Source organism: Labrus mixtus, chromosome 10 (genome assembly GCF_963584025.1).
Source record: "Labrus mixtus chromosome 10, fLabMix1.1, whole genome shotgun sequence".
NCBI lineage: Eukaryota > Metazoa > Chordata > Actinopteri > Labriformes > Labridae > Labrus > Labrus mixtus.
The window spans coordinates 11,171,830-11,195,224 of NC_083621.1; the positions used below are offsets into that span (position 1 = coordinate 11,171,830).

The 23,395-nt window shown below is 41.8% G+C and overlaps 7 protein-coding genes across 8 annotated transcripts in view; all 7 read right to left on the bottom strand.

Moving 5' to 3' along the window:
* The window catches only part of LOC132982000 (protocadherin alpha-C2-like), a 29,312-nt gene extending 23,593 nt beyond the window's left edge, over window positions 1-5,719 (bottom strand). The window contains exon 1 of the mRNA XM_061048211.1: window positions 3,101-5,719. Coding sequence (XP_060904194.1) covers window positions 3,101-5,503 — 2,403 coding nt within the window. The 5' untranslated portion in view covers window positions 5,504-5,719. The remainder of the gene's footprint in view (window positions 1-3,100) is intronic.
* On the bottom strand, window positions 194-2,620 carry LOC132981996 (protocadherin alpha-C2-like). The gene has a single exon (XM_061048204.1). The coding sequence runs from the start codon at window positions 2,618-2,620 to the stop codon at window positions 194-196; it is 2,427 nt and encodes an 808-aa protein (XP_060904187.1).
* Window positions 5,720-5,939: 220 nt separating the features above from the next.
* On the bottom strand, window positions 5,940-8,579 carry LOC132982002 (protocadherin alpha-C2-like). The gene has a single exon (XM_061048214.1). The coding sequence runs from the start codon at window positions 8,402-8,404 to the stop codon at window positions 5,978-5,980; it is 2,427 nt and encodes an 808-aa protein (XP_060904197.1). The 5' UTR covers window positions 8,405-8,579; the 3' UTR covers window positions 5,940-5,977.
* Window positions 8,580-8,753: 174 nt separating this feature from the next.
* On the bottom strand, window positions 8,754-11,502 carry LOC132982001 (protocadherin alpha-C2-like). The gene has a single exon (XM_061048213.1). It carries the CDS (start codon window positions 11,306-11,308, stop codon window positions 8,882-8,884), a length of 2,427 nt encoding a protein of 808 aa, XP_060904196.1. The 5' UTR covers window positions 11,309-11,502; the 3' UTR covers window positions 8,754-8,881.
* Window positions 11,503-11,582: 80 nt separating this feature from the next.
* LOC132981999 (protocadherin alpha-C2-like) lies at window positions 11,583-14,430 on the bottom strand. Its single transcript, XM_061048206.1, has one exon. The coding sequence runs from the start codon at window positions 14,182-14,184 to the stop codon at window positions 11,701-11,703; it is 2,484 nt and encodes an 827-aa protein (XP_060904189.1). The 5' UTR covers window positions 14,185-14,430; the 3' UTR covers window positions 11,583-11,700.
* Window positions 14,431-14,498: 68 nt separating this feature from the next.
* Window positions 14,499-17,148, bottom strand: pcdhb (protocadherin b). Its single transcript, XM_061048205.1, has one exon. It carries the CDS (start codon window positions 17,031-17,033, stop codon window positions 14,514-14,516), a length of 2,520 nt encoding a protein of 839 aa, XP_060904188.1. The 5' UTR covers window positions 17,034-17,148; the 3' UTR covers window positions 14,499-14,513.
* A 5,102-nt stretch (window positions 17,149-22,250) lies between these two features.
* The window catches only part of si:ch73-233f7.1 (uncharacterized protein LOC100537710 homolog), a 7,046-nt gene continuing 5,901 nt past the window's right edge, over window positions 22,251-23,395 (bottom strand). Inside the window, exon 4 of one of the 2 annotated variants that reach the window (XM_061048216.1) lies at window positions 22,251-23,141. In XM_061048216.1, coding sequence (XP_060904199.1) covers window positions 22,834-23,141 — 308 coding nt within the window. In that variant the 3' untranslated portion in view covers window positions 22,251-22,833. Of the gene's footprint in view, window positions 23,175-23,395 lie in introns of both variants that reach the window. The other variant, XM_061048219.1, reaches the window with a different exon arrangement.

The window sequence follows — 23,395 nt, forward strand, 5'->3', positions numbered from 1 at the left end:
ACAACACATTGTGTCCATGAAGCATATTTAATAAATAATAATGATCAAAGAGGATTACACATGTTTTAACTTATTTATGTTTAAAAAATTCGCAGAAATTAATCAGGTGCTCTATTAGGAGTTGTAGCACTCTAAATTGTATGTTAGGACATGTAAAAAAGTGTTCTTAGTAAGTGATGTTTACAAAAATTAATCATTTTTGGCCTCTTACCTGCAGAGTGGAGGCTGCCGAGTCACTTGTGTCTGTCAGTCCTGTTCCTCTTGGTAAACTAGACACGATGTATCTGGAGCCCTTTGGCACAGGCTGTCTGACCACCAGCTTTCCTTTCCTGGTCTCTGCTAGAAACAGACTGTACCAGTATGCATCGTTGGAGACCAGAGTGGAGTCTGCGATGGTGGAGTTCCTCTCACTGATCACACTGTTCCTGCAGGGAGCAGCAGCTTTGCTGGGCTTGACTTTCTGACACTTGAGCACGATGGTGACCAATATGGTGATGAGCAGGAGAAATGACACCGAGCCCAGACCGATGACCAAATACAGGTTCAGGTCTGAGAAGATGTCGTACTCCAGAGGTACCTCAGTCATGTCAGAAAAGGCCTTAACGGCAGTCTCCATTGTGGACAGCTTGATGGTGACTGTAGCAGACAGAGCTGGCTCCCCGTTGTCTTTAGCAATAACAACCAATCTCTGGTGGCGCGGATCTCTGTAGCTGAACATCCTCATAGTCCGGATCTCTCCGTTGTACTGGTCCAGACTGAACAAGGTGGCGTCAGTCACCTGTAGAAACTGGTAGGTAATCCGAGAGTTGTGCACCGAGTCTGTGTCTAAGGCTATCACCTTGGCAACCAGAGAGCCTTTATCGGTGGACCTGGGGATCTTTTCCTCCACCACCGAGCCGTGTGCGCGCCATGGAGACACAATGACCGGAGCGTTGTCGTTCTGGTCCACAATGATGATGTGGACCGTGACGTTACTGCTGAGTGGAGGAGAGCCAGAGTCTCTGGCCTCGATGTGGAAAAGAAAGTCCTTCTCGATCTCATAGTCAAAAGTTTTCAGTGCGTAAAGATTGCCGTTCTCTGGGTTGATGGAGAACAGCATGGACATGGAGGTGTTGGCTATCTCCTTCTCGAGGATGAAATAAACTAGATACTGGTTTTCATGAAGGTCAGGGTCAAAGGCAGTGAGGGAGCTGAGCAGGGCCCCAGGTGCGTTATTCTCCATCACACGTATCGTGTAAAATGACTGAGAGAACTGAGGCACATTGTCATTGACATCCAGCAGCTCTAACGTCATAGTTTCATTGTCAGATAAAGGAGGAGAACCTCTGTCTGTCACAGTGAAAGTGATGTCATATTCTGGGACCTTCTCACGGTCTAACGGCTCTGACACCACTAATTCATAATAGTTATCAGAGGACTCCCTCAGTTTGAAAGGCATATTATCAGGAATATGAAGATCAACCACCCCATTGTCACCTGAGTCTTTGTCACTGACACTAACTACAGCTATGACTGTGTCTAATTCTATGTTTTCATTGACTGGACTCTGAAATGACTTAATAGATATTTCTGGGTGGTTGTCATTCATGTCTTCCACCAGAATCTTTATGGTACATTGTCCTGACAAACTGTTGGCTCCTTTGTCTGTTGCTATAACTTCCATATCATAAATCCTGAAGTCTTCATAGTTCAACATTCCTTTAACAGTAATTTCACCAGTGGAAGGATTCAGATTAAATGTTTCTTGTGTTTTCTCTGATGTATATAAACTGTATGAGTATGTTAAATCAGAATTTGATCCCTCATCTAAGTCTGTGGCATTAAGATGAATAACTAGGCTCCCAATGGGAGAATTTTCCATAATTTGTATATTATAAATTACTTTGTCAAATGTTGGAGCGTTGTCATTTGTGTCTAAGACGTGAACAACGATGCTAACTGTGCCAGTTCGAGCCGGTGTCCCACCATCCACTGCTGTGAGTATTAAATTATGAACAGCCTGCTGCTCACGATCTAATATTTTCGTCAAGATTAATTCTGCAAATTTTGATCCATCTCTTCCGGTTTGAACCTCGATACTAAATTGCTCACTTTCACTCAGATGGTACATTTTGACTGAATTGGTTCCAACATCAGGATCCACTGCATTGCTTAGAGAAAATCTCTCTCCTTTCGGCGTTGATTCAGATATGTCTAAAGGTATGACGTCTCTCCGAAACTGTGGGGTGTTGTCGTTGATATCCAGAATTTCTACTTCTATGTTAAATATCCTTAGAGGATTTTCTAGAATTACTTCTAGTTTGAGATAGCAAGATGCAGACGACTTTGTATTACAAATATATTCCCTGTCAATCTTCTCAAGAATGTACAGTTCCCCAGTGTCTTTATTCACGTCCAGATATTTCTTACTTGCGATGATATCAAGTCTCATCTTCCGTTGCTTTAGTGTTTTAACATCCAGGCTCAGATCGGTGGCAAGATTGGCAACGACTGATCCTTCTTTCATTTCTTCTGGTATCGAATAATGAGTCACTGAAGACGAAATCTGATGAACGCACGAGACAAGAATAACGAGCAGCACGTACCTTTCGAAAGGCTCCATTGTTACAAGGCGTCCCATTGTTGTGCTCCGAAGCATTTCACTTCTAACGATAAAATCTACGGTTTTAGTAATATTAAATACACTTGTAATGACTGTATCTAATAATTTTCACCTTGATTCAATCCCGATATTTGTTTGGCGTCAATAAGGTCGGGCGCGTTTTTACACAAGATTTCAGCACCACGGAGCTGTCCGTTTGTTTCCCGATCAGTGATGATGACATCGAATCACTGTGCTGACGTCAATTTCCGAGTGTTTTTTTTGAGGAAACAGCGCCATCTTATGCATTACAGAAGACAATGTCTATCAAGTACGTTCAACAACGAAAATGCATGGTTTAAAAAAAAAAAAAAAAATTGTTCATTCCGCAAATATCACTGAAAATCATGTTTGGATCAGCGAGGGCGGTGGACTTGAAACCTCTATAATAGAAAATTAAATTTCACATCATGTTGGTGAATGCTGAATTAAAACTTAAAACAAATTTTGGGGTCTTACCTGCAGAGTGGAGGCTGCTGAGTCACTTGTGTCTGTCAGTCCTGTTCCTCTTGGTAAACTAGACACAATGTATCTGGAGCCCTTTGGCACAGGCTGTCTGACCACCAGCTTTCCTTTCCTGGTCTCTGCTAGAAACAGACTGTACCAGTACGCATCGTTGGAGACCAGAGTGGAGTCTGCGATGGTGGAGTTCCTCTCACTGATCACACTGTTCCTGCAGGGAGCAGCAGCTTTGCTGGGCTTGACTTTCTGACACTTGAGCACGATGGTGACCAATATGGTGATGAGCAGGAGAAATGACACCGAGCCCAGACCGATGACCAAATACAGGTTCAGGTCTGAGAAGATGTCGTACTCCAGAGGTACCTCAGTCATGTCAGAGAAGGCCTTAACGGCAGTCTCCATTGTGGACAGCTTGATGGTGACTGTAGCAGACAGAGCGGGCTCCCCGTTGTCTTTAGCAATAACAACCAGTCTCTGGTGGCGCGGATCTCTGTAGCTGAACATCCTCATAGTCCGGATCTCTCCGTTGTACTGGTCCAGACTGAACAAGGTGGCGTCAGTCACCTGTAGAAACTGGTATGTAATCCGAGAGTTGTGCACCGAGTCTGTATCTAAGGCTATCACCTTGGCAACCAGAGAGCCTTTATCTGTGGACCTGGGGATCTTTTCCTCCACCACCGAGCCATGCGCGCGCCACGGAGACACAATGACCGGAGCGTTGTCGTTCTGGTCCACAATGATGATGTGGACCGTGACGTTACTGCTGAGTGGAGGAGAGCCAGAGTCTCTGGCCTCGATGTGAAAAAGAAAGTCCTTCTCGATCTCATAGTCAAAAGTTTTCAGTGCGTAAAGATTGCCGTTCTCTGGGTTGATGGAGAACAGCATGGACATGGAGGTGTTGGCTATCTCCTTCTCCAGGATGAAATAAACTAGATACTGGTTTTCATGGAGGTCAGGGTCAAACGCAGTAAGGGAGCTGAGCAGGGCCCCAGGTGCGTTATTCTCCATCACACGTATCATGTAAAATGACTGAGAGAACTGAGGCACATTGTCATTGACATCCAGCAGTTCTAACGTCATAGTTTCATTGTCAGATAAAGGAGGAGAACCTCTGTCTGTCACAGTGAAAGTGATGTCATATTCTGGGACCTTCTCACGGTCTAACGGCTCTGACACCACTAATTCATAATAGTTATCAGAGGACTCCCTCAGTTTGAAAGGCATATTATCAGGAATATGAAGATCAACCACCCCATTGTCACCTGAGTCTTTATCACTGACACTAACTACAGCTATGACTGTGTCTAATTCTATGTTTTCATTGACTGGACTCTGAAATGACTTAATAGATATTTCTGGGTGGTTGTCATTCATGTCTTCCACCAGAATCTTTATGGTACATTGTCCTGACAAACTGTTGGCTCCTTTGTCTGTTGCTATAACTTCCATATCATAAATCCTGAAGTCTTCATAGTTCAACATTCCTTTAACAGTAATTTCACCAGTGGAAGGATTCAGATTAAATGTTTCTTGTGTTTTCTCTGATGTATATAAACTGTATGAGTATGTTAAATCAGAATTAGATCCCTCATCTAAGTCTGTGGCATTAAGATGAATAACAAGGCTCCCAATGGGAGAATTTTCCATAATGTTTATATTATAAATTACTTTGTCAAATGTAGGAGCGTTATCATTCGTGTCTAGAACACGAACAATTACACTTGCAGTACCAGACCGAGCAGGTATTCCTCCATCTACAGCTGTGAGAATTAAATGATGAACAGCCTGCTGCTCTCGATCTAAGCCCTTTGTTAAAATGAATTCAGCAAATTTAGACCCATCTCGTCCACTCTGGACTTCAATATTGAAATATTCACTTTCACTTAGATGGTACGTTTTGACTGAATTGCTTCCGACATCAGGATCCACTGCATTACTGAGAGAGAATCTTTCTCCTTTTGGCGTAGCTTCAGATATGTCTAAGTGGATAATGTCTCGTCGAAACTGTGGGGCGTTGTCGTTCATATCTAAAATTTCTACTTCTATGTTAAAAATTCGCACCGGGTTTTCTAGTATTACCTCAAGTTTAAGGTAACAAGATAATTTTGTGTTGCAAATATATTCTCTGTCAATCTTCTCCACAATGTACAGTTCACCAGTCTCTTTGTTCACGTCCAGAAATTTTTTATTTGCAATGGTGTCAAGTCTCATCTTCCGTTGCTTTAGTGTTTTAACATCCAGGCTTAGATCGGTGGCAAGGTTGGCAACGACTGATCCTTCTTTCATTTCTTCTGGTATCGAATAATGAGTCACTGAAGCCGATATGTGATGAATAAACGAGACAAGAATAACGAGCAGCACGTACCTTTCGAAAGGCTCCATTGTTACAATGTGTCCCATTGTTGTGTGCGCGTGAACTGCCGTAAAACCGATATCATTTAAATTTCCAGTTATGATGGAGATTGTTGTTTGTGCTTTGATCCCATGAAAGTTTACATAGTACTACTCACGAGAGCATTTAGGCGCTATACAAGACAACAGCGTTTTAGGATTGGAGTTTCAGCACCACGGAGCTGTCCGGTATGCTCACAATGGGCAGGGATGAGAAGGACTATTCACCAATATGGCGTTCATGGGCTGGCATTTTACTTATAAAACAGCGCCACCTTCTGCATTTGACAACACATTGTGTCCATGAAGCATATTTAATAAATAATAATTAAAAAGGCAGATAAAACATGTTTTTACTAATTTATTTTTACATATTTCGCTGAAATTAATCAGGTGCTCTATTAGGAGTTGTAGCACTCTACATTGCATGTTAGGACATGTAAAAAAAAAGTGTTCTTGGTAAGTGATGTATGAAAAAATTAATCATTTTTGGCCTCTTACCTGCAGAGTGGAGGCTGCTGAGTCACTCGTGTCTGTCAGTCCTGTTCCTCTTGGTAAACTGGACACGATGTATCTGGAGCCCTTTGGCACAGGCTGTCTGACCACCAGCTTTCCTTTCCTGGTCTCTGCTAGAAACAGACTGTACCAGTAAGCATCGTTGGAGACCAGAGTGGAGTCTGCGATGGTGGAGTTCCTCTCACTGATCACACTGTTCCTGCAGGGAGCAGCAGCTTTGCTGGGCTTGACTTTCTGACACTTGAGCACGATGGTGACCAATATGGTGATGAGCAGGAGAAATGACACAGAGCCCAGACCGATGACCAAATACAGGTTCAGGTCTGAGAAGATGTCGTACTCCAGAGGAACCTCAGTCATGTCAGAGAAGGCCTTAACTGCAGTCTCCATTGTGGACAGCTTGATGGTGACTGTAGCAGACAGAGCGGGCTCCCCGTTGTCTTTAGCAATAACAACCAGTCTCTGGTGGCGCGGATCTCTGTAGCTGAACATCCTCATAGTCCGGATCTCTCCGTTGTACTGGTCCAGACTGAACAAGGTGGCGTCAGTCACCTGTAGAAACTGGTAGGTAATCCGAGAGTTGTGCACCGAGTCTGTATCTAAGGCTATCACCTTGGCAACCAGAGAGCCTTTTTCGGTGGACCTGGGGATCTTTTCCTCCACCACCGAGCCGTGCGCGCGCCATGGAGACACAATGACCGGAGCGTTGTCGTTCTGGTCCACAATGATGATGTGGACCGTGACGTTACTGCTGAGTGGAGGAGAGCCAGAGTCTCTGGCCTCGATGTGGAAAAGAAAGTCCTTCTCAATCTCATAGTCAAAAGTTTTCAGTGCGTAAAGATTGCCGTTCTCTGGGTTGATGGAGAACAGCATGGACATGGAGGTGTTGGCTATCTCCTTCTCCAGGATGAAATAAACTAGATACTGGTTTTCATGGAGGTCAGGGTCAAACGCAGTGAGGGAGCTGAGCAGGGCCCCAGGTGCGTTATTCTCCATCACACGTATCGTGTAAAATGACTGAGGGAACTGAGGCACATTGTCATTGACATCCAGCAGCTCTAACGTCATAGTTTCATTGTCAGATAAAGGAGGAGAACCTCTGTCTGTCACAGTGAAAGTGATGTAATATTCTGGGACCTTCTCACGGTCTAACGGCTCTGACACCACTAACTCATAATAGTTATCAGAAGACTCCCTCAGTTTGAAAGGCATATTATCAGGAATATGAAGATCAACCACCCCATTGTCACCTGAGTCTTTGTCACTGACACTAACTACAGCTATGACTGTGTCTAATTCTATGTTTTCATTGACTGGACTCTGAAATGACTTAATAGATATTTCTGGGTGGTTGTCATTCATGTCTTCCACCAGAATCTTTATGGTACATTGTCCTGACAAACTGTTGGCTCCTTTGTCTGTTGCTATAACTTCCATATCATAAATCCTGAAGTCTTCATAGTTCAACATTCCTTTAACAGTAATTTCACCAGTGGAAGGATTCAGATGAAATGTTTCTTGTGTTTTCTCTGACGTATATAAACTGTATGAGTATGTTACATCAGAATTAGATCCCTCATCTAAGTCTGTGGCATTAAGATGAATAACAAGGCTCCCTATTGGAGAATTTTCCATAATTTTTACATTATTACTAATTTTGTCAAATGTAGGAGCGTTGTCATTTGTGTCTAGAACACGAACAATAACACTTGCAGTACCAGACCGAGCAGGTATTCCTCCATCTACAGCTGTTAGTATTAAATGATGAACAGCCTGCTGCTCTCGATCTAAGCCCTTTTTTAAGATCAGTTCAGCGAACTTTGACCCATCTCTTACAGTCTGGACTTCGATGTCAAAATGGTCACTTTCACTCAGATGGTACGTTTTTACTGAATTACTTCCGACATCAGGATCCACTGCATTACTGAGAGAGAATCTTTCTCCTTTTGGCGTTGCTTCAGATATGTCTAAGTGGATAATGTCTCGTCGAAACTGTGGGGCGTTGTCGTTCATATCTAAAATTTCTACTTCTATGTTAAATATTCGTACTGGGTTTTCTAGTATTACCTCAAGTCTTAGATAGCATGACGCTGACGACTTTGTTGGGCAAATATATTCCCTGTCAATCTTCTCCGCAACATATAGTTCACCAGTCTCTTTATTCACGTCCAGATATTTTTTATTTGTAATAATGTCAAGTCTCATCTTCCGTTGTTTTAGTGTTTTAACATCCAGGCTCAGATCGGTGGCAAGGTTGGCAACGACTGATCCTTCTTTCATTTCTTCTGGTATCGAATAATGAGTCACTGAAGCCGATATGTGATGAACAAACTGGACAAGAATAACGAGCAGCACGTACCTTTGGAAAGGCTCCATTGTTACAATGTGTCCCATTGTTGTGTGCGGCGCATGAACTGCCGTAAAACCGATATCATTTGAATTTCCAGTTATGATGAAGATTGTTGTTACTGCTTTGATCCCATGAAAGTTTACATAGTACTACTCACGAGGGCATTTAGGCGCTATACAAGACAACAGCGTTTTCGGATTGGAGTTTCAGCACCACGGAGCTGTCCGGTATGCTCACAATGGGCACGGATGAGAAGGACTATTCACCAATATGGCGTTCATGGGTTGGCATTTTACTTGTAAAACAGCGCCACCTTCTGCATTTGACAACACATTGTGTCCATGAAGCATATTTAATAAATAATGATGATCAAAGCAGACTACACATGTTTTTACTTATTTATTTTTTAAAATTTCGCAGAAATTAATCAGGTGCTCTATTAGGAGTTGTAGCACTCTACATTGCATGTTAGGACATGTAAAAAAAAAGTGTTCTTGGTAAGTGATGTATGAAAAAATTAATCATTTTTGGCCTCTTACCTGCAGAGTGGAGGCTGCTGAGTCACTCGTGTCTGTCAGTCCTGTTCCTCTTGGTAAACTGGACACGATGTATCTGGAGCCCTTTGGCACAGGCTGTCTGACCACCAGCTTTCCTTTCCTGGTCTCTGCTAGAAACAGACTGTACCAGTAAGCATCGTTGGAGACCAGAGTGGAGTCTGCGATGGTGGAGTTCCTCTCACTGATCACACTGTTCCTGCAGGGAGCAGCAGCTTTGCTGGGCTTGACTTTCTGACACTTGAGCACGATGGTGACCAATATGGTGATGAGCAGGAGAAATGACACAGAGCCCAGACCGATGACCAAATACAGGTTCAGGTCTGAGAAGATGTCGTACTCCAGAGGTACCTCAGTCATGTCAGAGAAGGCCTTAACGGCAGTCTCCATTGTGGACAGCTTGATGGTGACTGTAGCAGACAGAGCAGGCTCTCCGTTGTCTTTAGCAATAACAACCAGTCTCTGGTGGCGCGGATCTCTGTAGCTGAACATCCTCATAGTCCGGATCTCTCCGTTGTACTGGTCCAGACTGAACAAGGTGGCGTCAGTCACCTGTAGAAACTGGTAGGTAATCCGAGAGTTGTGCACCGAGTCTGTATCTAAGGCTATCACCTTGGCAACCAGAGAGCCTTTTTCGGTGGACCTGGGGATCTTTTCCTCCACCACCGAGCCGTGCGCGCGCCACGGAGACACAATGACCGGAGCGTTGTCGTTCTGGTCCACAATGATGATGTGGACCGTGACATTACTGCTGAGTGGAGGAGAGCCAGAGTCTCTGGCCTCGATGTGGAAAAGAAAATCCTTCTCAATCTCATAGTCAAAAGTTTTCAGTGCGTAAAGATTGCCGTTCTCTGGGTTGATGGAGAACAGCATGGACATGGAGGTGTTGGATATCTCCTTCTCCAGGATGAAATAAACTAGATACTGGTTTTCATGGAGGTCAGGGTCAAACGCAGAAAGGGAGCTGAGCAGGGCCCCAGGTGCGTTATTCTCCATCACACGTATCGTGTAAAATGACTGAGAGAACTGAGGCACATTGTCATTGACATCCAGCAGCTCTAACGTCATAGTTTCATTGTCAGATAAAGGAGGAGAACCTCTGTCTGTCACAGTGAAAGTGATGTCATATTCTGGGACCTTCTCACGGTCTAACGGCTCTGACACCACTAATTCATAATAGTTATCAGAGGACTCCCTCAGTTTGAAAGGCATATTATCAGGAATGTGAAGATCAACCACCCCATTGTCACCTGAGTCTTTGTCACTGACACTAACTACAGCTATGACTGTGTCTAAATCTATGTTTTCATTGACTGGACTCTGAAATGACTTAATAGATATTTCTGGGTGGTTGTCATTCATGTCTTCCACCAGAATCTTTATGGTACATTGTCCTGACAAACTATTGGCTCCTTTGTCTGTTGCTATAACTTCCATATCATAAATCCTGAAGTCTTCATAGTTCAACATTCCTTTAACAGTAATTTCACCAGTGGAAGGATTCAGATGAAATGTTTCTTGTGTTTTCTCTGATGTATATAAACTGTATGAGTATGTTAAATCAGAATTAGATCCCTCATCTAAGTCTGTGGCATTAAGATGAATAACTAGGCTCCCAATGGGAGAATTTTCCATAATGTGTATATTGTAATTTATTTTGTCAAACGTTGGAGTGTTATCATTCGTGTCTAAAACACGAACAATAACACTTGCAGTACCAGACCGAGCAGGTATTCCTCCATCTACAGCGGTGAGAATTAAATTATGAACATCCGTTTTCTCTCGATCTAAGTCCTTTTTTAATATGAATTCGGCAAATTTAGACCCATCTCGTCCCGTCTGGACTTCAATATTGAAATATTCACTTTCACTTAGATGGTATGTTTTTACTGAATTGCTTCCGACATCAGGATCCACTGCATTACTGAGAGAGAATCTTTCTCCTTTTGGCGTAGCTTCAGATATGTCTAGGTGGATAACGTCTCGTCGAAATTGTGGGGCGTTGTCGTTAATATCTAAAATTTCTACTTCTATGTTAAAGATTCGCACCGGGGTTTCTAGTATTATTTCAAGTTTGAGATAACACGACACTGATGACTTGGTATTGCAAATGTTTTCTCTGTCGATCTTCTCGACAACATATAGTTCCCCAGTCTCTTTATTCACGTCCAGATATTTCTTACTTGCGATGATATCAAGTCTCATCTTCCGTTGCTTTAGTGTTTTAACATCCAGGCTTAGATCGGTGGCAAGATTGGCAACGACTGATCCTTCTTTCATTTCTTCTGGTATCGAATAATGAGTTACTGAAGCCGATATGTGATGAATAAACGAGACAAGAATAACGAGCAGCACGTACCTTTCGAAAGGCTCCATTGTTACAATGTGTCCCATTGTTGTGTGCGCGTGAACTGCCGTAAAACCGATATCATTTAAATTTCCAGTTATGATGAAGATTGTTGTTACTGCTTTGATCCCATGAAAGTTTACATAGTACTACTCACGAGAGCATTTAGGCGCTATACAAGACAACAGCGTTTTAGGATTGGAGTTTCAGCACCACGGAGCTGTCCGCTATGCTCACAATGGGCACGGATGAGAAGGACTATTCACCAATATGGCGTTCATGGGTTGGCATTTTACTTATAAAACAGCGCCACCTTCTGCATATGACAACACATTGTGTCCATGAAGCATATTTAATAAATAATAATTAAAAAGGCAGATAAAACATGTTTTTACTTATTTATTTTGACATATTTCGCTGAAAGTAATCAGAAGCTCTATTAGAAGTTGTAGCACTCTAAATGGCATGTTAGGGCATGTAAAAAAAATAGTTCTTGGTAAGTGATGTATAAAAAAATGAATCGATTTTTGACTCTTACCTGTAATGTTGAGGCTGCTGAGTCACTCGTGTCTGTCAGTCCTGTTCCTCTTGGTAAACTGGACACAATGTATCTGGAGCCCTTTGGCACAGGCTGTCTGACCACCAGCTTTCCTTTCCTGGTCTCTGCTAGAAACAGACTGTACCAGTACGCATCGTTGGAGACCAGGGTGGAGTCTGCGATGGTGGAGTTCCTCTCACTGATCACACTGTTCCTGCAGGGAGCAGCAGCTTTGCTGGGCTTGACTTTCTGACACTTGAGCACGATGGTGACCAATATGGTGATGAGCAGGAGAAATGACACCGAGCCCAGACCGATGACCAAATACAGGTTCAGGTCTGAGAAGATGTCGTACTCGAGAGGTACCTCAGTCATGTCAGAAAAGGCCTTAACTGCAGTCTCCATTGTGGACAGCTTGATGGTGACTGTAGCAGACAGCGCGGGCTCCCCGTTGTCTTTAGCAATAACAACCAGTCTCTGGTGGCGCGGATCTCTGTAGCTGAACATCCTCATAGTCCGGATCTCTCCGTTGTACTGGTCCAGACTGAACAAGGTGGCGTCAGTCACCTGTAGAAACTGGTAGGTAATCCGAGAGTTGTGCACCGAGTCTGTGTCTAAGGCTATCACCTTGGCAACCAGAGAGCCTTTTTCGGTGGACCTGGGGATCTTTTCCTCCACCACCGAGCCGTGCGCGCGCCATGGAGACACAATGACCGGAGCGTTGTCGTTCTGGTCCACAATGATGATGTGGACCGTGACGTTACTGCTGAGTGGAGGAGAGCCAGAGTCTCTGGCCTCGATGTGGAAAAGAAAGTCTTTCTCAATCTCATAGTCAAAAGTTTTCAGTGCGTAAAGATTGCCGTTCTCTGGGTTGATGGAGAACAGCATGGACATTGAGGTGTTGGCTATCTCCTTCTCCAGGATGAAATAAACTAGATACTGGTTTTCATGGAGGTCAGGGTCAAAGGCAGTGAGGGAGCTGAGCAGGGCCCCAGGTGCGTTATTCTCCATCACACGTATCGTGTAAAATGACTGAGAGAACTGAGGCACATTGTCATTGATATCCAGCAGCTCTAACGTCATAGTTTCATTGTCAGATAAAGGAGGAGAACCTCTGTCTGTCACAGTGAAAGTGATGTCATATTCTGGGACCTTCTCACGGTCTAACGGCTCTGACACCACTAATTCATAATAGTTATCAGAGGACTCCCTCAGTTTGAAAGGCATATTATCAGGAATATGAAGATCAACCACCCCATTGTTACCTGAGTCTTTGTCACTGACACTAACTACAGCTATCACTGTGTCTAATTCTATGTTTTCATTGACTGGACTCTGAAATGACTTAATAGATATTTCTGGGTGGTTGTCATTCATGTCTTCCACCAGAATCTTTATGGTACATTGTCCTGACAAACTGTTGGCTCCTTTGTCTGTTGCTATAACTTCCATATCATAAATCCTGAAGTCTTCATAGTTCAACATTCCTTTAACAGTAATTTCACCAGTGGAAGGATTCAGATTAAATGTTTCTTGTGTTTTCTCTGATGTATATAAACTGTATGAGTATGTTACTTCAGAATTTGATCCCTCATCTAAGTCTGTGGCATTAGGATGAATAACTAGGCTCCCTATAGGAGAATTTTCCATAATGTGTATATTGTAACTTATTTTGTCAAACGTTGGAGCGTTATCATTCGTGTCTAAAACACGAATGATAACACTTGCACTACCAGACCGAGCAGGTATTCCTCCATCTACAGCTGTGAGGATTAAATTATGAACAGCCTGTTTCTCTCTGTCTAAGGCCTTTTTTAATATCAAATCTGCAAACTTTGTTCCATCTCTTCCCGTCTGGACTTCAATATTGAAATATTCACTTTCACTCAGATGGTATGTTTTTACTGAATTGCTTCCGACATCAGGATCCACTGCATTACTGAGAGAGAATCTTTCTCCTTTTGGCGTTGCTTCAGATATGTCTAAGTGGATAATGTCTCTTCTGAACTGTGGGGCGTTGTCGTTAATATCTAAAATTTCGACTTCTATGTTAAAGATTCGCACCGGGTTTTCTAGTATTACCTCCAGTCTTAGATAGCAAGACGACTTTGCTAGACATATGTATTCTCTGTCGATCTTTTCAACAACATATAGTTCACCAGTCTCTCTGTTTGCATCGAGATATTTCTTACTCGCGATGATGTCGAGTCTCATCTTTCGCTGATTCAGTGTTTTAACATCCAGGCCCAGGTCGGTGGCAAGGTTAGCGACAACGGATCCTTCTTTCATTTCCTCGGGAATGGAGTAATGATTTACTGATGTTGATACATAACAAATGGTAGACGAAATAATAACCAACAACACGTACCTTTTGTATGACCGCATTGTCAAAACGGACCTTTTGTTCTCAAACTATTCACCGTATGACGTACATCAGTCGATGTAAGGCGTGTTTCCACTAATTGGCATAATCCATTGAAAGTGTCCTTCAAAACATATCTGTTCAATTTAAATCCCCAAAGCGTTTGCTGCATTAAACAGCTAAAATGTGCTACTTGACATTCGTACGAATTTCAGCACCACGGAGCTGTCCGTTTTGTTCCTACGTCTACCTCACTGACTGAGATTTGCTGTCATGGCGTTCATAGACTGGAATTCTTTTTTTCGAGTAAACAGCGCCACTCTACGCATATACAAGATCACACATATAAAGTTTACGACCAACCTAAAAATTTGAAATATGTGTAGGTTTTAAACAACTGCTGACGTTGAATACAGGGAAAAAAATAAAATACAAATTCAATATGGTATAGTATGAGGAAAACAGAAAAATATGCAATGTTGGTACCTACCTGCAGAGTGGAGGCTGCTGAGTCACTCGTGTCTGTCAGTCCTGTTCCTCTTGGTAAACTGGACACGATGTATCTGGAGCCCTTTGGCACAGGCTGTCTGACCACCAGCTTTCCTTTCCTGGTCTCTGCTAGAAACAGACTGTACCAGTACGCATCGTTGGAGACCAGAGTGGAGTCTGCGATGGTGGAGTTCCTCTCACTGATCACACTGTTCCTGCAGGGAGCAGCAGCTTTGCTGGGCTTGACTTTCTGACACTTGAGCACGATGGTGACCAATATGGTGATGAGCAGGAGAAATGACACCGAGCCCAGACCGATGACCAAATACAGGTTCAGGTCTGAGAAGATGTCGTACTCCAGAGGTACCTCAGTCATGTCAGAGAAGGCCTTAACTGCAGTCTCCATTGTGGACAGCTTGATGGTGACTGTAGCAGACAGAGCGGGCTCCCCGTTGTCTTTAGCAATAACAACCAGTCTCTGGTGGCGCGGATCTCTGTAGCTGAACATCCTCATAGTCCGGATCTCTCCGTTGTACTGGTCCAGACTGAACAAGGTGGCGTCAGTCACCTGTAGAAACTGGTAGGTAATCCGAGAGTTGTGCACCGAGTCTGTGTCTAAGGCTATCACCTTGGCAACCAGAGAGCCTTTATCGGTGGACCTGGGGATCTTTTCCTCCACCACCGAGCCGTGCGCGCGCCATGGAGACACAATGACCGGAGCGTTGTCGTTCTGGTCCACAATGATGATGTGGACCGTGACGTTACTGCTGAGTGGAGGAGAGCCAGAGTCTCTGGCCTCGATGTGGAACAGAAAGTCCTTCTCGATCTCATAGTCAAAAGTTTTCAGTGCGTAAAGATTGCCGTTCTCTGGGTTGATGGAGAACAGCATGGACATGGAGGTGTTGGCTATCTCCTTCTCGAGGATGAAATAAACTAGATACTGGTTTTCATGGAGGTCAGGGTCAAAGGCAGTGAGGGAACTGAGCAGGGCCCCAGGTGCGTTATTCTCCATCACACGTATCGTGTAAAATGACTGAGGGAACTGTGGCGCGTTATCATTAACATCCAGTAGATGTAAATGTATTGTTTCATTATCAGATAAAAGAGGCGTCCCTGCATCTGTAACAGTAAGTAGTATGTCGTATTCAGGCACCAATTCACGATCCAAGGGTGCAGACACTATAAGCTTGTAATGCATGGGTCTATCTGATGACTGGTTGAGAATAAAGGGCAGGTTCTGATTTATGGATAAGCTCGCTTTTCCATTATCGCCAGTGTCTCTGTCACTTATTCCAACCAGAGCAATGACACTTCCTACTGGAATGTTCTCATCCACTGTGTTTTTAACAGACTGTATGGTGATTTCCGGAAAATTATCATTCATGTCGGTCACGTGCACCACTACTTTACATTGGCCAAGTAAGGGATGTGTCCCTTTGTCCCTGGCCTCAATGTGCATCTCGTAAAATTTCATGTCTTCATAGTCAACAGTGCCCGTCACAGTTATCTCCCCTGTGTTAGGATTCAATGCAAAGACATCCTGTGTTTTTTCTGACGTGTAAAGGGTGAATGAGTACACAATCTCTGAATTAAGACCCTCGTCCAGATCAGTAGCGTTAAGCTTCATCACCAAAGTTCCTAGGGGGGAATTTTCTGTCATGTTAATAGTGTAGGTCTGTTTGTCAAATCGAGGAGGATTGTCGTTTGTATCTTGTACATGAACAATTATATTGGCAGTGCCAGAGCGCACAGGGACCCCGCCGTCCACAGCAGTCAGGATTAGATTATGAACCGCTGTCTCCTCTCTATCTAAAGACTTGGCCAACACCAAATCAACATACTGAGTTCCATCACTGCCAGTCTGAATTTCAATCGTGAAATGATCACTGACACTGAGTTTGTACGTTTTTATCGTATTTATGCCAACATCTGGATCCACAGCATTAGGCAGGGAGAACCTCTCTCCCGGCGATGCTGATTCTGAAACGTCGAGCTCTACCCTGTCTCGTCGAAAATGTGGCGCGTTATCATTAATGTCCGTTATTCCAAGTTCAATGTTAAAGATTCGTAAGGGGCTTTCTATGATGACGTCAAGCTTTAGAAAACAGGAGGTAGTCTTCATCGGACAAAGGTATTCCCTGTCCATCTTTTCTACAATATACAGTTCCCCTGTCTTTTTATTCACATCTAGATATTTTTTGTTATGGAAAATATCAAGTTTTACCTCTCTTTGTGCCAAACCTCCAAGTTCAAGTCCCAAATCCGAAGCCAGATTTGCCACAACCGAGCCCCTCTCCATCTCCTCCGCTATGGAGTACCTTGTTACAGACAGAGCTCTGCGCCATACCGCACACACAACAAAGACAGTGATCCAAAAATTCATCCTTTCATCTGCAGGGGAAAATAATACTCCAGATAAGAAGTGTTATACTGATGATGTCAAGTATCTGACAAAATATCCCAGGACATGAGGGTGGGTCGTGTGGTGAATTTAAATATAAATATATTTTCTTAAAGCTGTGTACAACCCCTTATGGGTGTGTCATGTCTTGAGAGAGAGCTACGCTTTAAGTTATGCTTTAATGGTCAACAGTGACACCATGTGACAGAGTGCAGTTATTGTTTAAAAATAAGCTTTGACAGTAGTATGCATCATAATGTACTGTTATGGGTTTTCTTAAGATCAGGATTTTTATTATTGCTTTAATTAAAAGTTCAGCTTTAAGGCATAACAAAACTGCAGCCATGTGACAGTCGACTTGGGTCAATTTGCTTTGTCCATACACCTTTACTGTATTAGATTACTACAGGTCACATAATATGCTGCTAAGTTTTTTTGCAGAATAAGGCCTCCTCAATAATTCACCTCATATTCACTGTGTTCTGCAAAGGATCCAAAACGAAATTTATTTGACAATGTGACTTAACATGACAGTAGCGTTTTTTTAAAAGAACAGCAAACGCCTAAGGCATCTCAATAGACATGCTAATCATGTGACTCACCTGAGTAAAAAGAGATCCACAGCCAGCAGTGTCCTCCCTGTGTAGAGAGGTGCAAGGTCAGGGTAATGCCCAGGTGAGCAAGCCACCAAACTCCCAACAGCTCTGTTCCCTGCTCCCTGTGTAGCAGCCCCACTCTGACATCTTTCCACTAATGCATGTCCACAGGTACGGTTTGTGAATGTTTTTTTATTTTGGGCCTATTTATGTGAGAAGCATGTCTCTCAATAACAGAGTGTAAACCAGAATCTCCCTCAATGATTTATAAAGTATGTAAAAGTAATTTGTTATATTTTTCATATAGTAATTCTGAAATATATTTATTGGAGAGAAGAAACTGTCAACTGTCAACTAATGGTCGATTCTGTCCATGTAATCAACAGGTCAGTTTGGAGGTTCATTGCTGTGATTGGGAGCCAACCCAGTTTCTGATTCCTTTATGGCCAATCCTGCATCCAAAACCTGATGTGTCTTCCTACGAGGATAGTATAAACCCAGGCTAGTACCACACAAATGCTCAACCCCCAGAACTTGAAAACTTAAACTTGAGAACTTAAACTCCCTCCATGTTCTTTTAGAAAGACAATTCCATCATCCTTACACAGAGGAATTAATAATATAATTTGACTTCTAGTACTTTAGTTTTCACTTTAATATATTCACCACACGCAAAATAAGGAGAATTGTGCTGAAACACTTTTTGTTCTATGTATAGAGGAATCCATTTCTCTAAAACCAGTAATACTTTGAGTATCAGTTTATATAATGTTTTACACCATGCTGTGACCTGCAAACTGCAAAATTAAAATTTTAAAAACCTTTCCCGGCTTGTGCACCAGCATGCACACCTTGGAGCTGGGGTGAAAAGAATTGTGACCGACAGCTGCTCTAAGTACATGTTCCCTCTTCCACAGTGGACTGTCATAAGTTTAGTGGGTGACATTGAATATCCACATAAATTAAATGAGCTTAATACTGTGCTTAACTATAGTATTTTGGTAAGTTTATTTTCGCTTGGTGGCAAAAAAATGTGCTTTCTTCAGCCAACTGAAAACGGCCAACTATTTCATAGATCAAAAATAAACTTTAAAAAATACATACATATATATATCTATATATATATATATATATATATATATATATATATATATATATATATATATATATTAATTGAATGATTCAAAGAAAGTTATCTCTGCTTTTGTGATAAAGATCTGTCGGTCCAACATCTGCCCTCCACGAACAAGAGATCCGATGTGGCTTTACTAACTTCCTTAGAAACTTGTAAAAACCTCTCCTCACTTTTGTTTACAAATAGAAATTATCTATACCAATACATCCTAGCATAAGATTCAGATTTGAAATAAAAAATTAAATACAAAATATTTTTCACAAAATGGCAATAATATATCTGAGACCTAAACATGACCTTAAAATCCCATGAGGTTGTTCTCAGGGATCAACAGAAAAAAAATGTTGTTGATGAATGATTTATTATTATCTTCATGGTTAAAATAAAAATGAGAATAAAAATGTATTAAACTTTCATTTTCCTTTAATTATCTTGCAAAGATGTTTTGGGTTTTTCTTGATTGAATTATTAACATTACAAATATTGTGAAATAGGTATAGAATTACTTAAACCACTATGCAGATATCAGTGTTGTACAACTCATTGCAAGATACTGTTACTCGAACTATAGGAGCCAAGATCTTCCGATTATTAATGTTAAATATGTAAATGGCAGCAGTCTTATTGACTCCTTCACCTGATTTTAGACAAATTCCATGGATTGGCAACATACACATACAAACCTCCTACTGGCCCACAAATCTTTTCAATCAGGGCAAAACTTTGAAGTCTTGAATGTCCCGAAACAAAAAAAATCCACGGGAATAATGTTGTAAACAGAGAGCAGCTTCAAAGATCACATAAATCTACAATTACTTTGGCATACGTTTCAAAACATTTACAAAGTTCTCAGCACTTGAGATGCTCATACATAGAGCTAAACCACTAAACCAAACCTGTGACCACATTTCCAGAATAACCTTCCTTTTTCAATATGTGGCAATAAATCAGCGGGTTTTGTGATAGTGGCTTATCTAAAATAATTTATTAAACTGTAACATAGTACAATGAAACCCTGAGAGCCTCTTTTTTTGTACGGTTATGGATCTGAATATTAATATAAATTTACCAAAGGACCTATAGATGAACGATGTCAGGCATTGTTGAAAATACCCCCTCACACACATACACACACACACACACACACACACACACGCACACACACGCACACACACACACACACACACACACACACACACACACACACACACACCCACACACCAACAACAACACTCAATGTTTGTATAGATATCAGTCAAACAAATACTCTTTCAAACTCAGACTAGTAAGCAAGGATCCTTACTCAATGATGCCCTCTGCTGGTGAAATCCGTTACCAACACACTGTTAGAGTCTCCTAATGCTCGTCCTCAAAGGTGAACTTATTTAGACAATATTATGAACCATGGTTACAATTTCAGTCAGTATTTAATTTCAAATAAAAATCTAAATATGGTGTTTCAATGTGGTTAAACTTTTCAGCATTTACCTACTATTTAACGTGATGAGATTTGAATGGGTCACAAATATGTCGCCTTTGGTTTATTCGCCAATAAGCCATGTGCAAAAGTTCGTTTGTGCGTTTCGGTTTGTGGCCTTCATCCGGGTCAAGCCGAAACTCGTCGGTCTAATAAAGTTAGTAAAGTTTATCTTCACACTACAAGTGTTACTGGAGCTTTTTGACCTCTTCAAGCCTTTCACTTTCCATGAACCTTGGTAGTTGGTGAAGTTCTGCCAGAAAACTCTGTTCCGACCAGCAGTCGTGCAATTTAACTTCTACTTGTGCACTAAAGTATTTCAATGTAATGTTTCTTTATAATTCGACTCCACTACATCTCAGAATCAAGTATTGTTATATTTAACAGATAAGATAACAGATATGGCAACTTTAAGGATATAAAAATATTATACAAAAGATCAGTTATCTAGAGAGCACGATTTGTTATGCATTGAGCAGTCACGTGAGTGTTTTTTTAATAAGTAGTTGTATTTTTGAAACGATATGTACATTTTGCAGGCTTGATTAATTTTACTTTCCTCAATTAAATATATGTTGTAAAAAGATGCTCTATACTGTTGTAGTGCCGCTTTCACTTAGAAAAAATAGTTCTTATTATTTTTTCACCATTCGCATTCAAGAAAAAAAACATTTTGCATCAGCCTTTGTGTCACCACTTATACTTATACTGCACTTACCACTTTAACGGAACACAAGTCATGCATCTACCTATAGGGTATTAAAGTGGATTTTAACGTTTGTGCTTTTAATGGAGAGGAAAGAGGAAAGGGGTGCCTCGAAAGCATTAAATCCAGCAAACTGCCCCAGTGTTCAATGTGTTTTATCATATGCCCCCTCTGGCGGATGTCTGAAGAAACTGCAGCTTACCAGAAAAAGCCACACCGATCCAAACAATTTCAGCACTATTGGAGTGGACAGCTCCTAGTGCATATGACCGTTATGGTAGGGGGACGCCAAGTGACATTCGTTGCTATGTATGAAGGGTTATGTTGCTGTTGCTAAAAAAAGACATGATATTTGTATGGTTTTTCATACCATAATTTGACCAATTACAACATTGACATTACAATTTTCAAAAATAGATTGCCTATTTTGTATAGTCTCCAGCTGTTGGCATGAAATTCATCACTCTGAAATTGTCTTGTTTAATTATCCAGGAACAACTTCTTTATTAACTTTAAAGCTGTTCTTTTAGAAGAGACCAATCTTCCGCCGCTATTTTAAGAACAGAGCTCAGTTCCTCACTCATCCTAAAGAAAGCCAAGCTGACCTAAATCCCGCTGTTCCCCCAACAGTCGTCCCTATGCATCACCTTACCGCAGAGAAGGTTATCCTACTCCCCTCCATGCTCTCTACGGACACCGTTTCCTTATTAACGGAATTATTTTCAATCTGAGTCTTACGACGACCTAATTACCCTGTTCATTTCTGGCCCGTGGCCAGTTCTCATCTGTTGATGGCAGGAACTAATTCTCTGAGAAGTAAGATGTAAAAGGGCACAGAGAGAGAAGTCACAGGCCCCCAAGCTCACATCCAGGGGTGGCATTTGGAGCTGAGTCCCCTCTTTCCCCTGACGCTTGTATTCGTGCTCGTGGTCTTAATTAAAGTGATATTTCGAGAGAGGAGGTTCTGTTTGTTCAGTTAATGAACCCCACTATTCTCTGCGGGCAAATGGAAATGCAAGCACTCCAATTAGCATATGTTAGCATTTTACTGTTTATTCCTCACCGTGGAAAACAGCTTACCAAGGCGAAAAGATTCCCACCCTTGTAAGAGTGGCTGATAACTTTTTCACCCCAAAATAATTGACTCCAGCTTGTAAAACATAGATCCAGGAAACTCACATCTGCGCCTGTGCATGTCGATCGAGTGAGTGCGTGTGTAGGCCTTCAGTTTTATGAATTTCCTCTGGCTAAACATGCATGTTTCAGAGACATAAAAAAAATCATATGAAAAAAATATTTTATTCTCATAAATGTATACAGTACATGTGTGGGGAAATTCCCCGGCCTATACAGTTATCTGCACCATGTTGCAGCTTGCATAATAGTACATTTTCATACTATTTGTCAAATTCACTCAAGCTCTGTCAGCAAACAAACATCCAAAAAGAAAAACACTTTTTCTTTTTCTTTAACCAAAAAATATAAATTCATAAGGATGTGCAAAAATTATTTTCCAACAATGCTTTTTTCAAAACACAATGGATGAAGTCGCTTCTGCAGTTTGATTGTCTAAATTATTATATGAATAATGATGATAACGACAACAACAACAATAATAATAAGCAGACACATACATTGGCCATGATTTAGTGGCAAGTCACTTAATTGGCCATAAGACTTCATTTCCCATCAGCATTTTAGCCAAAATGAACTGTTCATTCATTATATCTCTATAAATTGTACATCCTCTGTTTTTCGATCCACCTAATTCAAATATCCATTAATTCATCTACCAAATGGTTGCTTCCTCTATGTTGAGATGAGGTTATTCGTCATATTAATCATCCCTTCAGACAGTCATTGGTTCATCAGTCATTATACAAGTCATTATTTATTATCGCAGCCTCCCCCTGGGGGGACATCTGAAGGCGTCGCTTCTTGCCAAAAGTGGAGAAGGAGTTGTGGACATCTAGCTCACTTCGCTGCGCTGCAGGCCTGAGGGTGCAAAAGCCTGATGGGGTCCCTGGGATGTACATATTGTGGTGGTAGTCGGGTGGTGGGTGTGGGTGAGGGTGTGGAGGGATGGATGGCTGCTGCTGCTGGGGAGGAGGTGTGCAGCGAGGAGTCCATGGGCGAGAGGGTACCCCGCTGGTTGAAGGAGACATCTTATATGTGTCTGTGGTATGACGAGCAGAAAGGAGAGGAGAAACTTAATTATGCATTACTAACGTACTACAGTAGTGTTGTTTGTGTTAACATAGGACTTTTCTAAAACTACGTTTGACGGACAAAAGCACAATTACATAACAAAAGAACGCAGAAAGAATACAAATATGGAGTTTTAATGAAGAAGTATGAATATAACCCTGCTTATTGTTATTGGTCATTGAGATAATGTATGACTATAACAAAACAAATTAGAGTGAAATA

Bases quoted from the DNA above. Each gene is read 5' to 3' on its own strand.
- LOC132981999 (XM_061048206.1), bottom strand. From the start codon at position 14,184: ATGCGGTCATACAAAAGGTACGTGTTGTTGGTTATTATTTCGTCTACC.
- LOC132981996 (XM_061048204.1), bottom strand. From the start codon at position 2,620: ATGGGACGCCTTGTAACAATGGAGCCTTTCGAAAGGTACGTGCTGCTC.
- LOC132982002 (XM_061048214.1), bottom strand. From the start codon at position 8,404: ATGGGACACATTGTAACAATGGAGCCTTTCCAAAGGTACGTGCTGCTC.
- LOC132982001 (XM_061048213.1), bottom strand. From the start codon at position 11,308: ATGGGACACATTGTAACAATGGAGCCTTTCGAAAGGTACGTGCTGCTC.
- pcdhb (XM_061048205.1), bottom strand. From the start codon at position 17,033: ATGAATTTTTGGATCACTGTCTTTGTTGTGTGTGCGGTATGGCGCAGA.